This window comes from Euprymna scolopes, chromosome 23, assembly GCF_053919585.1.
Source record: "Euprymna scolopes isolate OS-2025 chromosome 23, ASM5391958v1, whole genome shotgun sequence".
Lineage (NCBI taxonomy): Eukaryota > Metazoa > Mollusca > Cephalopoda > Sepiida > Sepiolidae > Euprymna > Euprymna scolopes.
The window spans coordinates 87,339,275-87,362,337 of record NC_136504.1 but is presented as its reverse complement, the minus strand read 5'-3'; the positions used below and the strand labels follow the sequence as shown (position 1 = coordinate 87,362,337).

Sequence of the window (23,063 nt, the reverse complement as noted above, 5' to 3'; positions counted from 1 at the left end):
AATAGACTGTTGAGATGAGGTACATTATTACTAAATTATGATTTCACCCTGGAGTACTTGTCTTCGAAACAAATTTGCCATGCGGATAGCCTATCTATCATTGAAAAGGGATCTATTTGAAGATTCCATCATTGCCACTCTTCGGACGGACAGAGAAATAAAAATGATGGGCAACGCAATCAGAACTCCCTGTGTCGCTACCGAAGATTAAGGGAAGCAGACAAGGATGACTTCATCTGTGACATGAAAAATAAAATCGCCACAAAGGGCGATGTTCCGGAAGTATTTTCGCTTTGCAATGAGGTTTTACTATATCGTTAAAGAGTGGGGATTCCCAAATGTCTACAAAAATTAATTCTACGGGATTTTCACACAGGACATCCTGAGAAAAATCGTATAAAGAGTTTTATGAGGAGCTATGTCTACTGACCTAATATGGACAAGGACATCAATGAGAGGATAGACTTGTGCACAGGCTGTGCCCTTGTGGCTAAATCACCACCGATTACGTTTAAACATTGGTCGAAGACTGACCAACCATGGTCTAGGGTGCACATTGATTTTGTGGGTCCACTTGAGGACAATTATTACTTAATCATAGTCGATAGTTTCACCAAGTGGCCTGAGGTATTGAGGTGCAGAAGACCAACAACTGGAACAATTATAAATTTCTTACATGAACTGTTCGCACATTTCGGTGTAGTCGATTGCATCGTAAGTGATAATGGAACCCAGTTTACGTCTGCTGAGTTCAAAAGTTTTTGTGATACGTTCCAAATTAATCATATAACCACTCCCCAATACCATCCGTGGTCAAATGGGCAAGTGGAACGCTTCGTGGACACCCTTAAAAGAGCACTGAAGAAGGTTCAAGAGCCCCCCCCCCCTCAACAGATGAAGCATTCAACAATTTCTACACGTGTATAGGATTACACCCAATCCGAACACACCAACAGCAGTCTCATCTGCAGAAACGATGTTTGCACGTAAAGTGAGATCCGTTTTTGACAAACTTTTACCCAAACAGTCAAGGCCATTAGTGATCACTTATGTACCCAGTAAACGTTTCATACCAGGTGAAAAAGTGTTTTTCAAAAGTTATAAAAACAGCACATCATTCTGGGAGGTGGGTACAATTACTAAGAGAGTCGGTGACATAATATATATCATCCAAGGACCAACATATACCCACAAACGTCACCAGAACCAACTAAGAAGATGTCGATCAGTTGAAGCCAGAGACAGTCCACCATTGAAAAATGAGCCGATAGACACTGTCTTTGAAACTTTTAATCTTGAACGTTCTCAACCAACACCTGAACTACGGCGGTTGTTCCGTAAGAGAAAGGTTACCGAGCAATTGATAGTAAAGCCCAAAAGGGAGAGGTACTGACAGCTTTTATGAACAAAAAGCTTGGGAGGGGGTTGTTGGAGACGCTCCTCCATGGGATTAATGGACTCTCATGACGTCACTTCCTCTAACAAGACCGGTGCCCGGCAGTCTGAGATTGGCATGCGACCAAGCTGGTCGTGTGCAAACGTCCTACCGTTGAGGTATGGTATTACTCAACTCACTTTGCCTGTAATTTATGTGAATACATGTTTTGTGCCTAAAAATCCTGTGTTCCTTTTCATTTATTACCATCTAACCCCATAATAATATCACACTGTTGGGCCTTTTCTTGCATTTTCTTGCATTGATGCAGCTTCATGTCGCTACACTTCTCGTCGTATGTGCTTATACAAATACACTACACATGACAACACATCCACTTCTGCTTAGGAGACTTGCATTGTCTTTATTTTAATGATCAGATGCATTCCTTATTTTATTTCCAATCTGTTTTAGCAAGATCACTTTCTCAACTGATACTCAACAATTAATACAAAATATTTGTCGCTATTCATTAACTTTGTTATACTTAAGATTTTATTAATATTTTTTTTTCAGGAAAATATAAACTTGTGGTTTTACAAATGTGTGGAGACGTTAAGACAACAGGCGAGCCCCATCCGAATTGTCAATGCAATTCATGTGAGTAGTTCTGAAAAATCACCGAAATTCATTCCAAATTTTTTATAAAACGTGTGTGTGTGTGTATATATATATATATATATATATATATATACTTTTTAAAGCTATAGTAAATAAATACTTCATTTTTATTTGAAATGAAATTACAAATAAATTTAATGCATAACATATTATATAGCTAATAAAAGTTCAGTTTTAAGAAAAAGTGTCCACAGAATATTTTTTATTAATATTCGTCTGAGAAGCTATTCCTAGTGTTACTGCAAGAATTAGGAGTGGATGGAATAAGTTTAGAGAAGGTTCCTTATATTAAATGCAAATAAAAAACCAAAAAAAAACTGTATGATATACATGCCCGTCACAAAACGAAAATATTATATTCCAAAAATCATGTAAATTAATCAAGTAATTTTATTTTGATAAAGAACTCATTTTTAAGCAATTAATGGGAATTTGTAGGCATTACAACATGAATTTAGTAAGTTTGAACTATTGTTGACTTATCTTTCTTTGTTTTTTGATATTTTCTTTTTAAATGACCTGTGAGACGGTCACTTCTTGGATATTCATAAAATTTGATTTTCTTATTTAAAAATAATACGATTTGATCAATTACATACTTTTTAAAAATATGATGTTTTCGTTTCATCATAGGTATGTACATCATACAGATTTTTCTTTATTTTTGCTTTTTAATATAGAGGGAATTCTGGACAAGAACCCGGCTCTCATTACTGTGATGATGGTGGTCATGGTGTCAGAATTTTCGCTAAATAATATTTTTCAAAATTATACTTTAATCAATTATAGTTGTATTCATCCAGTGTTACCGGGTTGAAGATTTAGAGAAATAAAGAAATTCTTTTGTTAGACAGAATGTTAAAAAAAGAAATCGTTTTAGTTTTCCATTATTTAATTCTTGATTTGAAGAAATCTTCAATTAATAGAAAAAATAAAAATTTAATTCAATGTTTATTTATCAAAGTTACGTATTGGTGAGAAATGCATAGGCATACACTATTTTTTCTAATAAGTTTATTAATACAGAGATTACAAGAGAAATAACTAATTGCTGATTTTTCTTTTAAATTGGTTTACTTTCAACTGTCATTCTCTACAGACGTTATAAGAATTTCATCTTTTCTATAAACATTAAAGAATAGAAGTTACTTGCTGCATGTGTCTGGCATTCTCAAAAATTCTTTTCACGATTATTTTTTTTTTCACTATTTATTTTTTTTTTGTTTTTTGGCTCATTGACTGACCCCACCCCCTCCCTGCCTACTTACCGTGGTGCTATCAGAGCAGGCTGTCTGAAGATACTGGCTTCCTGGCCTAAAATGCACCAAACATTGATGTTATTGTGTTTTTGCTTTTCCTTGGCAAAACTTTAATCATGTTCTGCAGAAACAATTTTCTTTTCAAAACAACCAAACCAAACCAAACACCATGAATATATATTTACAAATATAAAGAACTTGAAGCATAAACACTTTTTCTAAAATTATGACATTAAATAACCTCAAATTGCCTACCTGCATTTATGCCTTTTCTATTAAATAAATATGGAATTTCGTTGCAGTTCTGCAGTGCTCTTAATACTTGAAATCACACTCATTAGAAGTCATATTGTATTCCCATACTGCATGACTGCACACAAAAATAATCTTCACAGTTCAAGGGAAATAACTCTTATCCATTTTGTTAACGTTTGGATTTTCATTTCCATTTATAAAATCTGATATTGTGTGCTTGTAAAGAAGAAATAATCATGATTTGTTAAGTTTAAAAAATAAAAATCATTGAAGTACTTATTTATTTAAAATACTTAATTAAAAAAACAAAACTAAAAAATGAATTTAAATTTCAAAATTTTATTTAAAAAAAGAATAATTTTATTTTAAAAAAGAATAATTTGGGAAACATTGACCTGTTTGCATTTGCCTGTTAATATCTTCTCTATTTCTATGATTATCTGATCAGAACATTGCATGTGTATGTAAGTACAAATAAAGTATAATTTATAACATTTAAAAAACTAAAAAAATATTTCATCATCATCTAAAAAATTAATTTAAAAATGTATTACAACATTAACACTTTTAAAAGCTATTTATCACCAATAGTTTTATAGAGATTAAAAAAAGTACTACCATACCAAAATTAGTAATAGTTTTATAACAATTTGGTTCAATTAGTAATTTAATTACAAGACAATATCATAATAATTAAAATTAATTTTCAAAATTTGATTTAAAAAATAGAATTTATTAAAATATAAAAATAGAATTTATTAAAAGCAAAAAAAATAAAAAATGACAGTTAATAAATCAAAATAGAAAGTATAAAATATGAGGTGCCTTCAATAAGTTTCCAGACCTTTTTTATATGGGCACTTTTATTTATAGTACACACATAAAACTGTAGTCTCCTTTGAAGTAATCTCCTCCGGCTGCAATGCATTTGTTGTACCATTCCAACAACTTCTGGAAGACCCCATGGAAGTCCTCTTGTGTAAGTGTCAATAACCTTTGTCACAGCCTCTTTCATTTCCTGAATTGTCTCATAACGACAGCTTCTAAAGTTTTCGTTGGGCTTAGAGAATAACAAAAAGTCACAGGGAGCAATATCTGGACTTATAGGAAAGGTGACAAACTGTTTTGATGGTCATCTTGGTCAAATAGTCCGATCTTTTCTGAGCACCCTTAAGACAAACTATGCACGAATCTTCTGCATCTTCAGTTCCTCACGAATAATTGTGAGTACAGTTCCCACACTGGCATCAGTCTGTGCACTTATTGTCTCTATAGACACACTACTGTCCTTATCCATGAAATTCTTTATTTGGCCAATCAACTCTGGTTTTCTGATTTCCTTACTCCTCCCACACTTCTCATCATCTCTCACAGACTCCCTGCATTCCTTGAATCTCTTATGCCACTCCAAAACTTATGCTCGATTCATGCAAGATGGTCCAAAAAAGCATTTCATACGTTTCTGTGACATTTTTTCCAAGTTTAAAATAAAATTTTATTACATGTTCTTCTAAAGTGTCATCACGACCAGATTACATATTTGAAATTCACCAGTTGCGAGAATCCAGCTTTAGTAAGGTGTATTCCAATTCTTGCTTTAGCTGTTCATTTGAACCTGAAATCATAAAAATTGGTCAGTCATCTCATAAGATGTATAGCAATAACTTACTGAATTTTTAAGAGTGTATAACAATTTTGAATGACTGTACAAAAAGGTTTTGAAATTTATTGAAGGCAACTTGTAAGTACATCTATTTTATAATATAAAAAAAAAAAAAAGTGGTAGTAGACAGGAAGGCTCGAACGCATGACACAAAGGTGGAAAAGAAAGTGAAAGAAAATCTGATGTCTTACCCCTACTCCATGACGTGACTGGAAGTGTAAAACGTTCAAATTTAATGTAGTTGATCGAAAAGATGACTTACAGAAATGGCATTGCTTTTAAACCTCTCACGAAGGTTGTTTTTAATGTGGGAGAAAAGCAACTCCCCCCAAAAAGGGGGCACTCTGGCAGTATCCAAACAAATAGTAAGTGTCTCAGTATGAAGGGTTTCTCCTACACTGACCAAGGACCAATTACAGAACAGATACTACCTGGCTGGAAGGTCAGGCGTTGGCAGTTGTGTTTGAATAGTTTCGCTTTATTTATACAAAAAAGACAAACAAACACTGAAAATGACAGCACGGAGGAAATTTTTTAAAACTCAATCAAAAAAAAAGATAGAGACGATGTCTGTTTGCGAATCTGAGATATTACTATCTAAGAAGTATAAGAAAACTTCTCCCAGAATCTGACTGACGCAAGAACCCCCAAAAACCTTTTGTGGATATGCACAAATGCTTGCGCCCATTTTTGCCTTTTATATATTAGACTAGCGAAGGGTACCTGGCGTTGCCCGGGTGTTTGGAGGTGTGTGTGGAAACTCCGGGGGTGGGGGTAAAAAAAAAAAATGTTTTGGTAGGTAAGTATGAGGATCGAACCCGAACCGTTGAGGCAAAGTTGTAAATTAAAGTGTGAAAAAAAAAGTGCGACGTTAACCATTGCCCCACCGCGAGATGCTAACGGAAACACGTTTGAATTTATTTAATTACTTGGATTCGGCAGGTGCCCGTTTTAATGAGTTAATGAGGTCAAGTTTGACTGCGTGATAGTATTTCATTTACTGCGGATTTTTATTTTCCCAAGATGTTATAGGAAAAAGACTAACCCACATGCGGCGAGCGACAGATGTTGAATATTTATCTTCCCGAAATTGAGCAAATTAAATAGACAGGCGAGCTTCGTTGTTAACTCTGAGATATTACGATTTATATGTGATATAAAAAGTTTTTAAAAGTTGTGAACCGACCGACCGACCGCTTCTCTGAAAAAAGCCTTTTGTAGACATACAGAAAAAGTGAACACACATACAAGCAGACATACATTTTCACTTTTATATTTATAGATATCTAATAATTATTGTTAACATTTTAAAAAATATCAGAGGTATTTGAATTTTTATAAAGAGCTATTATTACTCTTTTCTGCATAGAACAATTAGTTAAATATAGCCTACATTTTGGTTCCTTACACCTAGTAGCTGTGTCCCAAAATTCATAATGATCAGTTAATTAGTTTAGGGGTGAATTCTGTACATAGAAATATATAAACATGAATATACCTAACTTTTTAAAGATACTAGAACAGTACCTGCCCCATGATTGGTAAAACGAATTTCCTGAACAGAATAATTTTGCAATACTTTTAATTAATCCTATTCATAGAAATAATGAACAGATACAACACTTTCATCTCATGTTATCTTATGCATGTGAGAGTTTGTGCATTTTTGGTTGATTTTTCTTTTTTTATTTCTGAAGTTTTTTGTTCATTGTATTTTTGCAGACTTTGTGTGCTTTGATCCGGGGGGTTTTCCGCAAAAGTCTGAACAATTATGGATTTGATGTCATCAACATCCTTATCGGCTTTGATATGGCCGAGCCCCTCATGCAGGTAAGTGTTATTTTGAAGGACTCAGTGTAAGAAAATTTAGGGCACTTCCAGATGTTCAAAGGAAATAACCTTTGAGTGTCTTTGTGTGTTAACCTCCAAGTAACAGTGATGTGAGATCTTCACTTTTTTGTAATTAACAAAAAGTGGAAGTTTTAGAAAATGACTTTCAGTCTGTAGTGGAATGGGGCCGTAAATGAATGTTAAAATTTAATGCTACTAAGAATAATCTTTCCTTTAATAATTACAAGAGACCTTCTTAACCACTGATAGTCATGACTAATAACACCCTACTTGAGAGCTCATTATTCAAACTCCTTAGCTTAACATTCAGAGGCAACATGAATTGGAACAAATACATTGATGACATTAAGGCTGCTGTATAGAAGATCGGCTCCCTCTACTGTACTAGAAAAGTATTTACACCTGAGAGTATTCTGTGTGTCTGTAAGGCCATCATTTGCCCATCCATGGAGTATTGTTGCCACATCTTGGCTGGTGCATTCACCACTAGTCTCTTCCTTTTAGACAGGGTCCGAAAAAGAGTCTCCAATCTAATAAGTCTAGCACTATCAACCAAGCTTCAATTCCTGTCCCATTGTTGTAATGTTGAATCGCTGTGTTTCTTTTACAAATATTTTAATGGATGTGTTCTGACGAACTCGTACTTATAATTCCTCAACGTATATACACCCAACAAACCTGTTTAGAAGCAAAGTTCCATTCCTTCGCTGTAGAAGTCTCTAGATGCTGGAGAGCTTTTTGCTCTAATAGCTTCTTCCATCTGACTGCTAGACTTTGGAATTTCCTCCCTGTACTAACACACAGAAGTTTAAATGTAATGTGAACAGACATCTCGCTTATCTCATCCGCAATAGACATGGTTCCAAATAGAAACCCCTTAATGTAACGTGGCCATTACACTTTAACCGTGTCGCTACATATCAGATCACTTGGGCCCACATGTTGTCTTGAGCCATCGCAGGAACAAACAAACAAGGAAGGACGTACAAAATATGACTCAGCATTTTTTGTAGGTGAATACAAAAAGCATTTTTTGCATTAATTTCTGACAACGCACTTCACTGTGTTTCACTCATGCGTCAAACATGCCTGTCAGAATCCTCTTTCATGCACGTGTCTTTGTCATTGCTTGCCTTTCCACTTTTTTCACTATGCGGCACATTTTCTCTCTCGCCGCCCAAGTGTCAAAATACAGCCGACTGCTGCCTTTGCTCAACCATGTGCTGTCCTTTTTGCTTTTTCTCTCCTTTTTCTTCCCATGACTGCAGCGTGTGCACACTTGCTTAATTTGCATATGTGCTAAGACACCTGCTGCTGCTAATATTTTTGTTAGTCAGCTATCTTACGGCAGCTGCTGATTTTCTCACACACACCCATATGCGTAATGTGACATAAGTGTGCATCACTTCGTTATATTACGTCGAAGTGACAATATGCCTTGTTTGAAGTAAACAAAAGTAAAAGAACAATAAAAAGTTAAATTCTGCTTTTTTTTTTTTTTTAATTTGGAACGAGTTAGATTTTCTGAATTGAGTTGAATCTGCTTTTTTTTCCATAAAGAAGTCTGATTTCTGTTTTGACTCAATTTTCCTTCTTTTCCTTACTTTTCCAGATTTTTCTTTTTCTTTTTTTCTAGTTTTCTTTTTTCTCTTCTTCTCATTTTATTTTACTTCCTTATTTCTTTTCTACTCTTTCTGGAAATATTAATTTTGTCTAACCTCAAACAATAAAGAGGTATAAGACTTAGTTCCTATTTCCCTGACCTCACATCCATTCTTGGAGGTTTCTTCTCTTGCTAACAGCCATGTTTTTTTAGTTTTTTTTGTTTATTTCTTAGACTAAATTGGGAAGTGGTTTGTTACTTGGAGTTAATAATTGGGTTACGGGAGTTGCTTAAAAGGGTAACTTAACACTGAAACTTAGGGTCACTGATTAAGATTGGTCTTTTAGAAGAGGCCTTGTCATGCAGACTTAGTGTTAGTTGTAAAGTCATTTATTATAGGAGGGACCAAGGGTTTATGGTAAAATATTTTTTTTCTGCTGTTTTCAACATGATTTAAAATTAATTTTTTTCTTAAAAAAAGGACACAAAGCAATACAATCAAACGAAATCATGTTGAAACATGATTTTGTTTGATTATATTGTTTGTGTCCTTTTTTCCCTTCATCTATTCATTTTGTTTGATTTTATCGGGACTTATTTTTGTTCTTTTATTTTCAGTCGTTGATTGATTGTCTGAATAACTTCTTAACAGGAGAATTCTCCATAAGTCTGAAACAGCTGTCCTTGAAACTCCTGCTTGTTCTTGCCACAGTAAGTTCTACTAATTTGAATACTTTCAGGTTGGAGTAGTTGGGGTTGGATTGGATACTTGTACTGCATCAGTCTTGGAAGTGAAAATTGCTGTGCATCTTTGGAAGATCAACATTTGAAATCCTTGTAGAAGTATCAGTATATAGCCAATATTACATAGACATCTTTGAAATAACCTAATGTAAACATTCAGTTCTTTTTATTTTAATCAAGTTTTAATCCATATTATGTTGCCGGCTAATGTCAGATGTGGATGTGTGGACTGAGGCTAAATCATTGTTTGCGTACCTCATCTAGGGGTTGTTCTTGGTGATCATTAAGAGAACACATTATCATCATATTCAATTTAATGTCTGTTTTACACGCTTGCATATGTTGGATGGATTAAATGCCTCTTTTTATCTGATCCATTTCTGCTATTTTATTATTCATCAGGATAGTTTATTACAAGTCTTTATTGACATTTGACTTGTAAAATGATCACGTTGTAGTCTTCAAGTTCTAAGGCACAACTCATTTAACTTCAAATCCTTCTAGGTCACATAACTAAATCCATCTTTTTTTTTTTTTTTACTAACTAGCCTGAGTGCCCGGCATTGCTCGGGTATTTGGTATGTGTTGAGCAAAAAAAAAAAAAAAAAAATGGTAGTAGGCAGGCAGACTCGAACCTGTACCGCGAAGGAGGAAAAAATATGTGAAAAAAAACCTGACATCTTTGCTGTTGCGTCCATCTCCAAACCAGAAGTGGCAAAGGTTTAAATTAAGGCTAGTCAATTGAAAAGAGGGGATGACTTTTGAAAATATCGGCAAAAAAAGTGACCCTGTAGAAAAGTGCCCAGTTGAGGTTAAAGAAATTAATGTTTTTAGTCATTTTTGATATTTGTCGTCCGAAAGTTCGAGTTTCAAAACTATACTGATCTCTTGGAAATCCGTCACCTCTGTCGAAAGTTTTAGGCAGAGATACAAACCTACATACATACTTACATACGTACATTTAAATAGACAGGTGAGATTTATATTATAGATGAATCACCAAATATCAAGGTTAAAAGTCACATGAGTATAAGCTTAATGAGATGAATAAATTGTCAGTTGAATAATGATGAATATTATGAGAGGATTGAAAATAGTGAAATGCATAAAATTTTATTATTTATGAGGATGGTTTATTACAAGTCTTTATTGACATTTGACTTGTAAAATGACCATGTTGTAGTCTTCAAGGAATCTATCTTTTGGCAATATTTACTTGAAAAGAAATTCTCTTCATGAAAATTCTGTTCGATGTTAGTTACAGGAAGGAAGAAAATTTTTTTTTTGTGATTGTAAAAGGACATGTTCTTGCTGTAAATGACTTAGAAGGAGAAATCTGAGATTGGAGTTTAGTCAAGCACCTTTGATAGAAGTAACTAGTGTAGAAAGACGAGCAACATGTCAGAAAGGGCTTGTAGAGAAGAGAAATTCATTCCTGGAGCTAATTTTGTACTTTCTCAAGCCAAGAAAACATGATTCGACTGACGATTGTCCTGATGTGGGAGCTGTGCTCCATCCTTAGAATATATCTGACTCATATTCAGGTAGACAATTGTGTCAGGAAACACACTTTCTGGAGTGTTAAGATGATTTAATCATTTTTCCAGTAATCTTGAAAACAGATTGGATATAAAGTCTTTCATTTTAGATTTGGAGCGAAAGTTAATCCTCCGAGTTTATCAAAACAAGGAGTTCCTCAAGGAGAAAGCTATTTCTTTAAGCTGGAACCAAACAATAATCTGAATGATGGTGAAAAGAGAGGTTCATAGTTTTAGAGTTGTCTAAATAATAAGACATTTGTTTCCTTGTTGCACCACATGCTTCAGACCAGAATAGTGAAAACCAGCAAGATCTTGATCACCAATGAGTTTAGATGTTTTATTGACCCCTCGACAAAACGAGGGTGGGCCTGTAAATTCACCCTTGTCTGTTTGTCTGTCCACACTTCTCTCAATAACTATGCCTTGGAATTTTTTGAAATTTTGCACAAACATTAAACATTATATGAGTAAAAAAGTAACCGAAAGGATTTTCTGGGAAAATTCTGGTTGATCCCCTAGAGGTGCCTTTCGTAAAATGGCTAAAATTGACACTTTTGTGCTTATTAAAAAAAATTGATGCCTTGGATTTTTATAAAACTTTCTGAAAAGTAACTAACTGATTTCTATATAATTTTATTTGTCTATACTTTGTAATAACTCTTGGGTGTGCCCCAGGGGCTATTTTAGGGCTATTAAAAACACACCAGTTTTGGAACTATTTTACCATATTTGTCTAAAAATTTCTGTGTATGTCTATTTAGCAGTTTTGCATGGTGCTGAACTAAAATTTTAATATGTTAAGGCTTTGGGGACTTTTGGAGCTAAATGGGAGGGACAAATTATGGACTTAGTCATTTCTTTTTTTGCATGGTGCAGAACTCAAATTTATGTATGTTAAGACCTAAAACAGCTCTGTTTGTTAATTTTCACCAGGATTTGATGTTCCCTGGAAACTTTTGGGGCTAAATGGGGCGGGGGGAGCAAAATTAGTAATTTTTTTATGCCTTGTTCACTGAGCACTCATGGGGGGGGACCATGCTTCACTTGTTTTTAATAGAAATTGCTCCGGACAAAGCATGGAGCCATTTGATGTAAATAGCTTTAAAAAAATACTACTTCAAAGCCAGAAACTAGCCAATAATAAGTGTTTGGTGGATAGATTCCAACTCAGAAAACAGCAATTCTTCCTTCTTTGCCAGAAACATTGCTCATGGAATGTGAGGTCTAAAAAAACAAAATAAGGGAAGCAAAGCTAACAAGGCTGCTGAAAATAAACCTAAGATTTGCTTTCTACTTTCTTGTAGCCATAAACAGTTGTATCATCTCGGTCTCAATCCATCAGTATAGAAAATTTGGGTGAAGTCATGCAAAAATAACCATATGAATTTATTTACAATCATTCAAAGTCTCTGTTTTCTTTTTTTCATTTCTTTTTTAACATTCCTGGATATTTCTAGTTTATTTTTTTTTGTAAAATCTACTTACACTTGTCATAAATATTAATTTTTATTTTCATTCTTTTCAGGCTACTGATAATATCAGTCAAAACACAATGCTGGAATATATTCTTATTAATTGTGTATTTGAATCTTTGGTTCAGGTATGTATATTCATATATATATATATATATATATATATATATATATATATATTTATTTACTTATCATCCTCAAGTCTTAATATATCATACTCACCCAAAATGATGTTTGCATTCCTACAAAATAATCTTTTTAACATTTAGTATTTTCTGTTCAAAAGTACTTTTTTAAACTCCTCGGCCTAACGTTCACAGGGAACATGAGTTGGAACAGTTACATTGAGAGCATTGCCAGGACCGCTGTGAAGAAGGTAGGCTCTCTCTACTGTACTAGAAATCTACTAATGTCTGAAAGTATCCTGTACCTTTATAAGGCCACCATTCGCTCATGTATGGAGTATTGTTATCACTTTTGGGCTGGTGCATCTGCTACTTGTCTCTCGCTCCTAGACAGAGTTTAAAAGAGAGTCGCCAATCTGATAGATCCTGAACAGTCATCTAAGCTTCTGCCTCTGTCCTGTCGACGAAATGTTGCATCCCTCTGCCTGTTCTATAAGTATTTTAATGGTGAATGCTCCGTCAAACTGCAAGCACTTGTACCCCTTCAAACAGCAAAATCCCACCCCTACACAGTAGAGATCCCTAGATGTAAGAGAGCTTTCTACTCCAGTAGTTTCTTCCCCAGAACTGCTAGATTTTGGAACTCTCTTCTGGGTCCCTGCTTCCCCAACTGTACTGACATACAGAAGTTCAAGTGTAATGTGAACAGACATCTTGCTGCTCAATTCCTTACATAGTACCCCTGTAGCTTATGTCCCTGATTGTAGCCCCCTACATCAAAGTAGCACTGTGCCTTGTTTGGGGTAAAAAAAAAAAAAAAAAAAAAAGAAGTATTGCAGGCAAAATAAACAAATAACACCTACAAAAAAGACAATACAGTTATTATTCGTATTATTTGGATTCATTAGACTACTTTTCTCATCTTGAATGTCATTTTCATGGCGTTTCAGTCGATGTAACCTCCAACCTTCTTCAGGTTGTATCTTGTTGAACTCGGGAATTTGGACGTAATTCTGAATTGAACCCTTTATTTACTTTACGGTGCTCTGCATGCTCTCTTTTCGTCAGCCATGACTGGATAAAGGTTCTAAATAATTCCCAATTGTATTTTTTGGTCGAGGACAGTAATCCAATGATTTCAAATAATATGAATAACCAATCTTTATCTCCAAAAATTCAGAAACACTTATTAGTAGAGATTGGCTTAAAGGTAGAATTTCAGACTCTAAACTCTGTCACCCTTGTTTTGAAACATCAGAACAAGCTATTATGTAATTTTGATTATATAATAACAGTTAATGGACGACAAAAACTGATAAAAAGTTCAGTCACTGATGTGTGTAAAATTAATGTTGCTTGATAAAATTATTTTAAAATATTTACTTACGTTGCATAGTGAACTTGCAAAGGCTTGCATGCAGATCCCGCTCTGCATGTTTAACATGCTTGATCTAAACAACAGTGCACTGAATCTTTTATGGATGAGTTGAAAATGCAACCGGTAAGGTTTTTGTCCAACCATTTTATCAGTTTTTGTAGTCCATTAACTGTTATTATATAATCAAAATTACATAATAGCTTGTTCTGATATTTATTCTATTTAAAATATGTATTCTCATTTTAACAACATCATTTAGCAAAGTGACTTGATCATGAAATTGATGGAAATCATGAAAATATAATGAAAAAATGAATGAATTTTTGCATTTTGTTTGTAAACAAGTCAGTCATTTTATTCTTTTGTTAAATTGTGAAACAACTTTCGCGCACACATAAAGACAGGCCACACATAAACCAGACAAAAAAGAAATTAGTGATTGTGTGTTATTGATTTTATTTCTATTTGCACTGGTAATAAAATAATATTTATTGATTTTAAATAATCACTAAAATCAATAGATATCACCATAAATGTATTATTTACATTTGCAAAAATATATGCATGTATTACATAAGTCTTTTAGAAACGAAAAAAATAAAAATTAACAAATATTTAGAGGTTTTAAAAAAATCAGAATTAATGATTGTATCGGAATTTAGAACAAAATTGGTAATTGTATCAGAATCGGGGAAAAATATTAGAATCACCCCATCACTTATCTCTACTTCTAATCACAGAAGGAACAAACATAGTTTTCATGGTATTATTCATTCTGTTTCTCTCTTCAGCTGTCAATGCATGTCCTGTGTGTAGCAGTCTACATATTAAAATCAGAAAATCAAAACAACTTATTTCAAGTTTGTGGGTTTATTACTTTGTGGGCTTCATTTTCTGCTTATGTATCCCAACTCCTTCCCCCTCTTTTGGAGTATGGCGGAGACTCACGTGAGTGTTTGAAAGATGTGTATGCTGACCCATACTTTGAAGTAGAGAGAGAAATAGATTAATTCTTACTTTTTTCTTTCTGGAGAACTACTTTCTACTATCAAACATTACTTTCTGAGAAGTCATATCATAATCTTAAATCTGATGGAAATATGGCTGCCTTATAGAATCACAGTAATTCAGTTTTTTCCTGAACAGAGATGATAAGGAACGCTATTTCAATTTGGTTTATCCTTATCAGAGGGCATAGCGAGAAGATTGTCTTGAACATTTTATATGCAATTTCTTGTGTTACATTAGAAAAATTATGATATTTTCATATTCTTTAGATTCTTGGTAATTCAATTTATCGTCAAACTCTGGGCCACGATGCTGTGTTGCTGTTAACTCTTTTGGTGCAATATAGAAAAAATGAGGTAAGATAACACGGTTGTTTTCTTTTTTTTTTTAATTTTATTGTTAACTAGCGGCTGCACCGCATCAGCACACACAACGGCAAGTCAAACAAAAAATCGAATACACTCAACATCAAGTACACTCAACATCGTCTTCCCATAAATGCTTACCCTGTGAACTCAAGAGTATGGGAAATTCCCATATGCACAAAACAAAATCACTGAAAAAATAAAAATACCCTAACTAAGGGTAAGGATAATGAGTAAACGTTGGATAAAATGATGGTTAAAATTATTACGAACTTGCCAGGATTCGAACCTGGAATCTACTGATCCATAATCAGACGCGTTATCCATTGCGCCACAAGTTCTGTCCGTATGCCGAAAGATGTTACCGCGACTGTATACAGACAGTGTTAAATTCTGTTGGCATGGGCAGGTAACTTTTTCAACAAAAACGAAACGGCCCCAAAACCCCTATTTTGGGTTTTTTGTGTGACTCGGCATTGTTCGTTACGAACCATATATAGATAAGGACAATCTAGGAACTCACACATTTCAGGGAAAAAAAGAATTTTTCAATTTGGTGCATCCGTTCGAAAATTTTATTGGTATATATACATACACATAAACATTTAGAATTTTATTAATAGTATAGATAAATGTGCTAATGAGTGTATCATCAAGATAAATCATTCAAAATATACTTATTTTAAATATAGGTGGCCATGTAATTATTAATAAAATTTACAATCCTTTCTGCAATCCAACCATATTTAGCACAAATAAACTTCACTCTATGTCTGACTTGTTCACCAAGTTTCAATCATAAATGTTCCACAGTTTTTGTTTTTATATTATTTGGATTATTCAGAATACAGTTCTCATTTCTACATTGGACAAAATGTGAAAATAACACTCAAGATGAAAACAATAGTCTGAAGAATGCAAATAATACAAATTATAAATCCTCATCTAAAGAATTCAGAAACATAAATCTTTGTTATAGCGCCATTCAAAGATATGTGAAAATACTTACGTGACTGTCTGATGAATAGGAGTATTATCTTAAATGGGCTTCACACGTAACTGACCTTATTCCTCTTTCTCTCCAAGATTTTTAACTCTTGGGTTATCTAAAAGACTGTTTCGTAATCATGTTTATTTATACCAAATATGGTCATGTTGCAAAAAGGATTGTGCATTTTATAAATGATTCTATGGATTGGTGTTATTTTTGTTTTGGCTCATCCTGTAGTACATTTAAATGCTAAAAAAATTGCTACAAAAAAGATAACTTTGATGAACTCAAATCAAGTTTCAAGTTTATAAGCTTGATTCTAATTATTCTTTCAAAACCTCTGATTCTGCAACCCTGGTTTGAAGGGAAAGTATTTCCCTAAAACAGTTGAATTCATCTGATGAACGAAAGCATACTGAATAGTAATTGTTGACGACAAAGTTATCCGTTTTTTTTTTTTTTCGCTTTTTCTTATATTTAGTTATGTTTTATTGTAAAAAGCCAATAACATTGTGGGATTATCTCAAAGAATCTTCAAGCTATTCTTGAATTGAAGAAGGCCATCTGTCATCACCAGATGTGCTTATAATGCAGAGGTACATGGTTGGATTGCTGAAAGGATAGTGAATTTTATAAACAATTCCGTGGATGGGTGCCATTTTTGTTTTGGGTTACCCTGTACCCTGTAGTACATGTAAAAGCTAAAAAAATTGCTACAAGGGAGATAATTCTGATGAACTGAAATCAACTTTGTTAAACTTTTATTTTAAAATTATGTAATATAAACAAAAGGGCTTGTCCTAATTGTTAGTTTTGTTTATTTATCAGGCCTGAGATGTTCAAGATTAGAGGATTTGTGCTTTTCTTATTTGTTATTGTAGCATATTTGTTAATCTAATTTATGTTATACTTAAAGAAGCTGACTTTGGCTTTCATTATTTTTACTTTGATTAATTATTCTTATGAGTCCGACTTTCAAAACCACTGATTCTGTAATCCTGATTTTGAGTGAGAATCCCTACATTTGGACTTGTCTAATGAACAAAGGCATAATAATACAGATAGTAATAGTAATTACTGACCGCAGAGCTATTCTTTTTTATTTATTTATTTTTGTACAAATTATTGTTAACATTCCAGATTTTAACGTACTCAATTTAAAAACGATATGGATACATATTTAGTTTAAATGATATGGATACATTTAGTTTAAAAATTTAAAAAAAGTAATTTTTTAAAATCCGTTTTATGTTATTAGATTATGCTATCTTCTTGAAATTGATAAAACATTAAAAAAAAAACAGTTAAAAAAGCATCCTTTAAATTTACAAATTACACCTCCTTTAAACTTATAAATTAACTGATGTAACGACATTGTAAAAACTACTGCTTTAGTAATGTATACTCTGTCAATTCCATTTTTTTCTCAACCAATCATATGTTTTTATTTGCTTACAAACTCCAAAAATGCCATATCTTTTTAATAGTATAGGGTGAAACATTTCATTTGGCAATTTTATTGCATGTAATATGAAGACGCTAATTTATAAATTGGTCATAGAAAATTCAGTTGCTAACAAATTTTCAATTGAAAATTACACACTTTAATACAAACAAATTAAAAATGTCATTGATTGAACACTTGTGGGACATATACTTGATTGTTAAATAATGTTATATAGTAAGCAAAGACGATTTTCCTTCTAATTTAATTTTATTTTACTTTTAATAGCTTTATTAAAGCTATTAACATAAATGCAATAGAAAGAAAATTGTCTTTACTTACTATATAACATTATTTAACAATCAAGTATTTGTCCCACAAAGTGTTCAATTGTATACAAAGTAGATGAAAAGTATTGATTTCATATTCTTAAAAACAAAATCGTTATTTTCTGTCAATTTCATCCATTTTTATGCTTAATCCTGATCAATATTTTTTTTTTTTAATTGAATTTATATGAAGAAGAGTGAATTTTTACTCCCTTAGTGACATGTGCTCTCATTCTCCTCATGGACACCTGGAAAAATGTAATACATTTAAAAACATGTTAGTTGTAGATTCAAACTTTTATCAAAATAATGGGTATTGGCGTTAAATAACCCAAGAAAGACTTAATATACTAAGATTTGATAATTTCTGCTGTTTATCTGATATGTTCTGACCTTACTTTTCAGTCTGCCAATCCGTATATTGTGAAACTCTCCATCCTCGATGACGAACTTGCATTGACGGTAAGAAAGATTTTCTTTGTTTATTAGAGAAATATGGATGAAATCATCATCATTATAACATCTGTTTAATATAAAACATGACAACTCATGTAAAATTATTAAACATATTATTCTCCTTATTAGATTCGATTTGTGACTGATAAGTGAAAAATGATTTATCATATAAATTGTCTGAGTGAGAGTAGATAATCTAAAAAATAAATGGTACTTGTACAGTTTAATTAAGACATTAAAAAATGAAAATATAAAAAAAAAAAAAAAAAAGTTTATATTGTACGTATCCGTTATGGAATGAAGTTCTCTAAAAAAAAAAAAAAAAATTTCACTTAATTTCATTAAGTAGTTTTTTGCAGCGAAAGAACAATTTGTTATGATACTGAGCAAAAGGTTCGATTTTTAGGAAGAAAAGCTAATAATAAAGATGGGGAGGGAGGAGTGTTGGCGCTTTAAATTGAGTTATCTCCCTGTGCCATGTTCAAAAAATTCAAAGATGACTACCTTCAATGTGTTGTCATAAAAACGTGTGTTTCCACTGTAAAAAAAAAAAAGGCAGACATAAATGAAAGCTGAAGAGATTTGGATAGTGGAGACAAATGTGATGTAGCTGGGTTAAACGCTGGTAGTTTCTCGTCATCCAGAAAACAACTTGCAACAAAATTCGTTTGATAGAGTATATAAAAATATTATTTTATTTCTTGCCTCGTGTGCAGACTCCTAAGCTGTAGACAAAGGGGGAAGCAGAAGGGGGTGGATTCAACAGCGGACTCGTGCTAATGTTGCTTTCTGACTGCTGGCTTGTGCTTCTCTACCTATATATATATATATATATATATATATATATATATATATGACCTGTTTCCTAGCAGGTGTTTCAAACAACAGCTGTGGGGGATCAATTACTTGACCTATTCACTTCTGGTGACATCAATTTTGATAGCTTCACTCTATTGCACAGTGCGTTTTGGCTACCAATCGTGTGTGTGCATGCGTGCATAATCTCAACACATGACACTAGTTATAGGTTCCCTCTGTTTGGATTTGAAATCAATGGTACTGATGTTGTTCTGATCTTCTGTAATATATATATATATATATATATATATATATGTGTGTGTGTGTATGTATATTATTTATAAAAGCTCATATGTTGAGGAACAGACTATTATAAACAAATTTTCATGAATGTAAAATATTCAATGATTTTGGAATCATTTCGATATAGACTTTTTTAAATATTTTATTTAAAAAAACTGAAGAAACTAAAACTTTTGAAATTGTAAAAACAAAAAAATGAAATCTAAAAATTTATTTTCAATGTTTTGTTTTTCAAATTCAGGGTTATGCTCAGGTCGTCTCCTCATCTCTCACAGATTTCAACAGGTAAAAATTAATTTTCTTTTTTGCCATCCTCACCTTAGTTCACTTACGAGCAACATATCCTGTTATCGTACAATGATATAATAAGAGTTTTTTCTTTTGTGCAATCGCACCATTACAGGCCACCACACCTTGTCACACTCACACACACAATATTTAATTGGAAATATTCATCTTAAAGAGACCTAGAGAGGTGAGTCATCAGTGATGTGCTGGCTTGATTACTTGTTTCAAGTATTTCGACATCACGCTTGTTCAACCAGTACCTTTAATATGAAACAGGACCCCATCTTGAATGAAACACTTTTCGCAATCAAATAAGATGTTAAATAATGTTTTTAACTTTGGTCTTGAGGGTTAGAAATATGTTAGATATTTCATTTGAAATAACCACAAAAGTTTGTGGAATGTACCACCAAATTTGTTTTGCATGACATACCTGAATAAAATATCTTAAGCTAATTTATATAAGGTAATTCCAATGCAGTGGTGTAACAGATATAAACAGATTGAACACAACCTAAGAAATACAAAAATGAATGTGAAGTTTTCAGTTTCTTCCCTTTTATTATTACTAGCAGGGCTACCCTCCATTGCTCGGGACTGTATAAGCAATGAAAAAATTGAAGTGGATTTTGAACATATTTGTTATTCTTAGGAGAGAGGGTTTTTAAATGTCTATGTATCATTTACTATTTCGAGCAAAAGATACCTAGCCTAGGACTGGTATTAGACGTGTATGAAATTATTGTACCCTCCATAGCATGTATATGAAATAATTTTACCATCGCGAGGACGGGTAAAGTACAACACATATTAAAAATAAGTTTACCTACCCTCAGATGGGTAATTTAAATACATAAATGAAACAATTGAACTCTCGACAGGTATTATACAACATATATGAAATAATTTCTCTTTCTACCAATGCTACCATAATTTTAAGAAAATTAAAATCATTTTTAGGCGATGGATCATTAGGATTTTCAAATTAACTACGCTTGAAATTTTTTAAAATTTTACACAAACATTAAACATGATATGAGTAAAAGAATAACAAAACAAATTTTCTAGAAAAACTCTGGTTGCTTCCCTAGGGGTGCCTTTTGGATTAAAATAGCTAAAATTTACATTTTTGTGCTTATTATAAAAAATTGATGCCTTGGATTTTTATAAAATTTTCTGAAAAGTATTAACTTACTAATTTCTGTATAATTTTGTTTGTCTATACTTTGTGATAACTCTTGGATGTGCTTCAGGGCTCTTTTAGGGCTAATAAAAACACTACATTTTTGGAACTATTTTACCGTATTTGTCCAGAATTTTCTGTGTATGTCTAGCAGTTTTGCATGGTGCTGAACTCAATTTAAGTATGTTAAGGCCTTGGAGACTTTTGGGGCTAAATGGGGAGGGGAATATGCTGAACCTAGTCATTTTTTTATGCCTCGTTCACTGTGCACTCACGGGGGACCGTGCATGCTTCACTTGTTTTTCTTACTTTTGATTTATAATTTTAGTGTTTGTAAAAAAAGATTTTTATCGCAGAAAATCTAGTATTAAAAAAAGACTTGTATTCTTTGGACTACTGTTCTCGTCTTCAGTGTCATTTCCACAACGCTTCAGTTGATGTAACATCTGACCTTCTTCAGGTTTAATTTGTTGAACTCAGAAATCTGGACGGAACCCTTTATTTAATTCACAGGGATAGCATGCTCTGTGAAGTGAAAAGAGTTCTGTTCAAAATTATGTCCAAATCTCCGAGTTCGACAAAATACGCCTGTATGAGGTCGGTGATTACATTGACTGAAACGTGAAAATAATGCTCAAGATGAGAAAAGTAGTCCGAAGAATCTAAATAATAGGAATAACCAATCCTCATCTCAAAAATTTAGAAACATAAAAAAAGACTTTTGTAATAGAATTCAATATTTAAAAAAATATATTTTTCTACAATTCAATATCCAAAAAAAAATTTTTATACAATTCAATATTAAAAAAATATATATATTTTTCTACAATTCAACATCAAAAAAAAAAAAAAAATTTTATACAATTCAATATTAAAAAAAAAATATTTTTATACAATTCAATATTAAAAAAAAAATATTTTTATACAATTCAATATCAAAAACAAATATATTTTTATACAATTCAATATTAAAATAAATATATTTTTATACAATTCAATATTAAAAAATATATTTTTATACAATTCAATATTAAAAAATATATTTTTATACAATTCAATATTAAAAAATATATATTTTTATACAATTCAATATTAAATAAAATATATATTTTTATGCAATTCAACATCAAAAAAAGAAAAATATTTTTATACAATTCAATATTAAAAAAAATATATATTTTTATACAATTCAATATTAAAAAAAATATATATTTTTATACAATTCAATATTAAAAAATATATTTTTATACAATTCAATATTAAAAAATATATTTTTATACAATTCAATATTAAAAAATATATTTTTATACAATTCAATATTAAAAAATATATTTTTATACAATTCAATATTAAAAAATATATTTTTATACAATTCAATATAAAAAAAAAAAATATTTTTATACAATTCAATATCAAAAAAAAAATATTTTTATACAATTCAATATCAAAAAAAAATATTTTTATACAATTCAATATTAAAAAAAAATAATTGTAAAACATCACTGTGCAACAGCCTTTTATGTAGAATTTGTATTTAAACATAAAATATTTGTTTCATTTGTTCATTTTGCTTCAATAGAAAATTTTGTAAAACAACTGTATTTTTAAAAGACTTTATGAATCTCCACATTGTACAAAAGATAATATTTCGTAAATAAAACTGTTTTGGTTTTTAAATGCAGCATGTGCATCAAGCAAAATGTGCTTGTAAATAAAACTGTGCATTTTTGAGATTATTAGTAAAACAGTTTGTAAATACACCCTATTTTAATTTGAAATTTGTAAAGCCAAAATTACAAATCTGCGTATTTGTAGTATTGTTCATAATTCGGTCAAAGTTATCTCTGTTGTTAGAATATGTCTTTTTGATAGTTGCTCATTCTGGGATGCCTCAAATGTATTTGATCGCTGGAAAAGAATATAGAGTTCAGGTAAAATGCTTGGGATTTGG

The 23,063-nt window shown here is 32.0% G+C and overlaps 1 protein-coding gene and 1 non-coding gene across 3 annotated transcripts in view; one reads left to right on the top strand and one right to left on the bottom strand.

Annotated features, from left to right (window-relative positions):
- The window catches only part of LOC145246045 (armadillo-like helical domain-containing protein 3), a 148,580-nt gene that overhangs the window by 68,943 nt on the left and 56,574 nt on the right, over nt 1–23,063 (top strand). For both annotated transcript variants that reach the window (XM_080107884.1, XM_080107883.1), the window contains exons 5-11: nt 1,952–2,035; nt 6,956–7,063; nt 9,306–9,398; nt 12,498–12,572; nt 15,225–15,311; nt 18,490–18,546; nt 19,883–19,926. In XM_080107884.1, the coding sequence (XP_079964010.1) occupies nt 1,952–2,035; nt 6,956–7,063; nt 9,306–9,398; nt 12,498–12,572; nt 15,225–15,311; nt 18,490–18,546; nt 19,883–19,926 (548 nt within the window). The remainder of the gene's footprint in view (nt 1–1,951; nt 2,036–6,955; nt 7,064–9,305; nt 9,399–12,497; nt 12,573–15,224; nt 15,312–18,489; nt 18,547–19,882; nt 19,927–23,063) is intronic.
- Trnah-aug (transfer RNA histidin (anticodon AUG)) lies at nt 15,589–15,661 on the bottom strand. Its single transcript has one exon. It is a non-coding gene; the product is annotated as a tRNA-His (tRNA).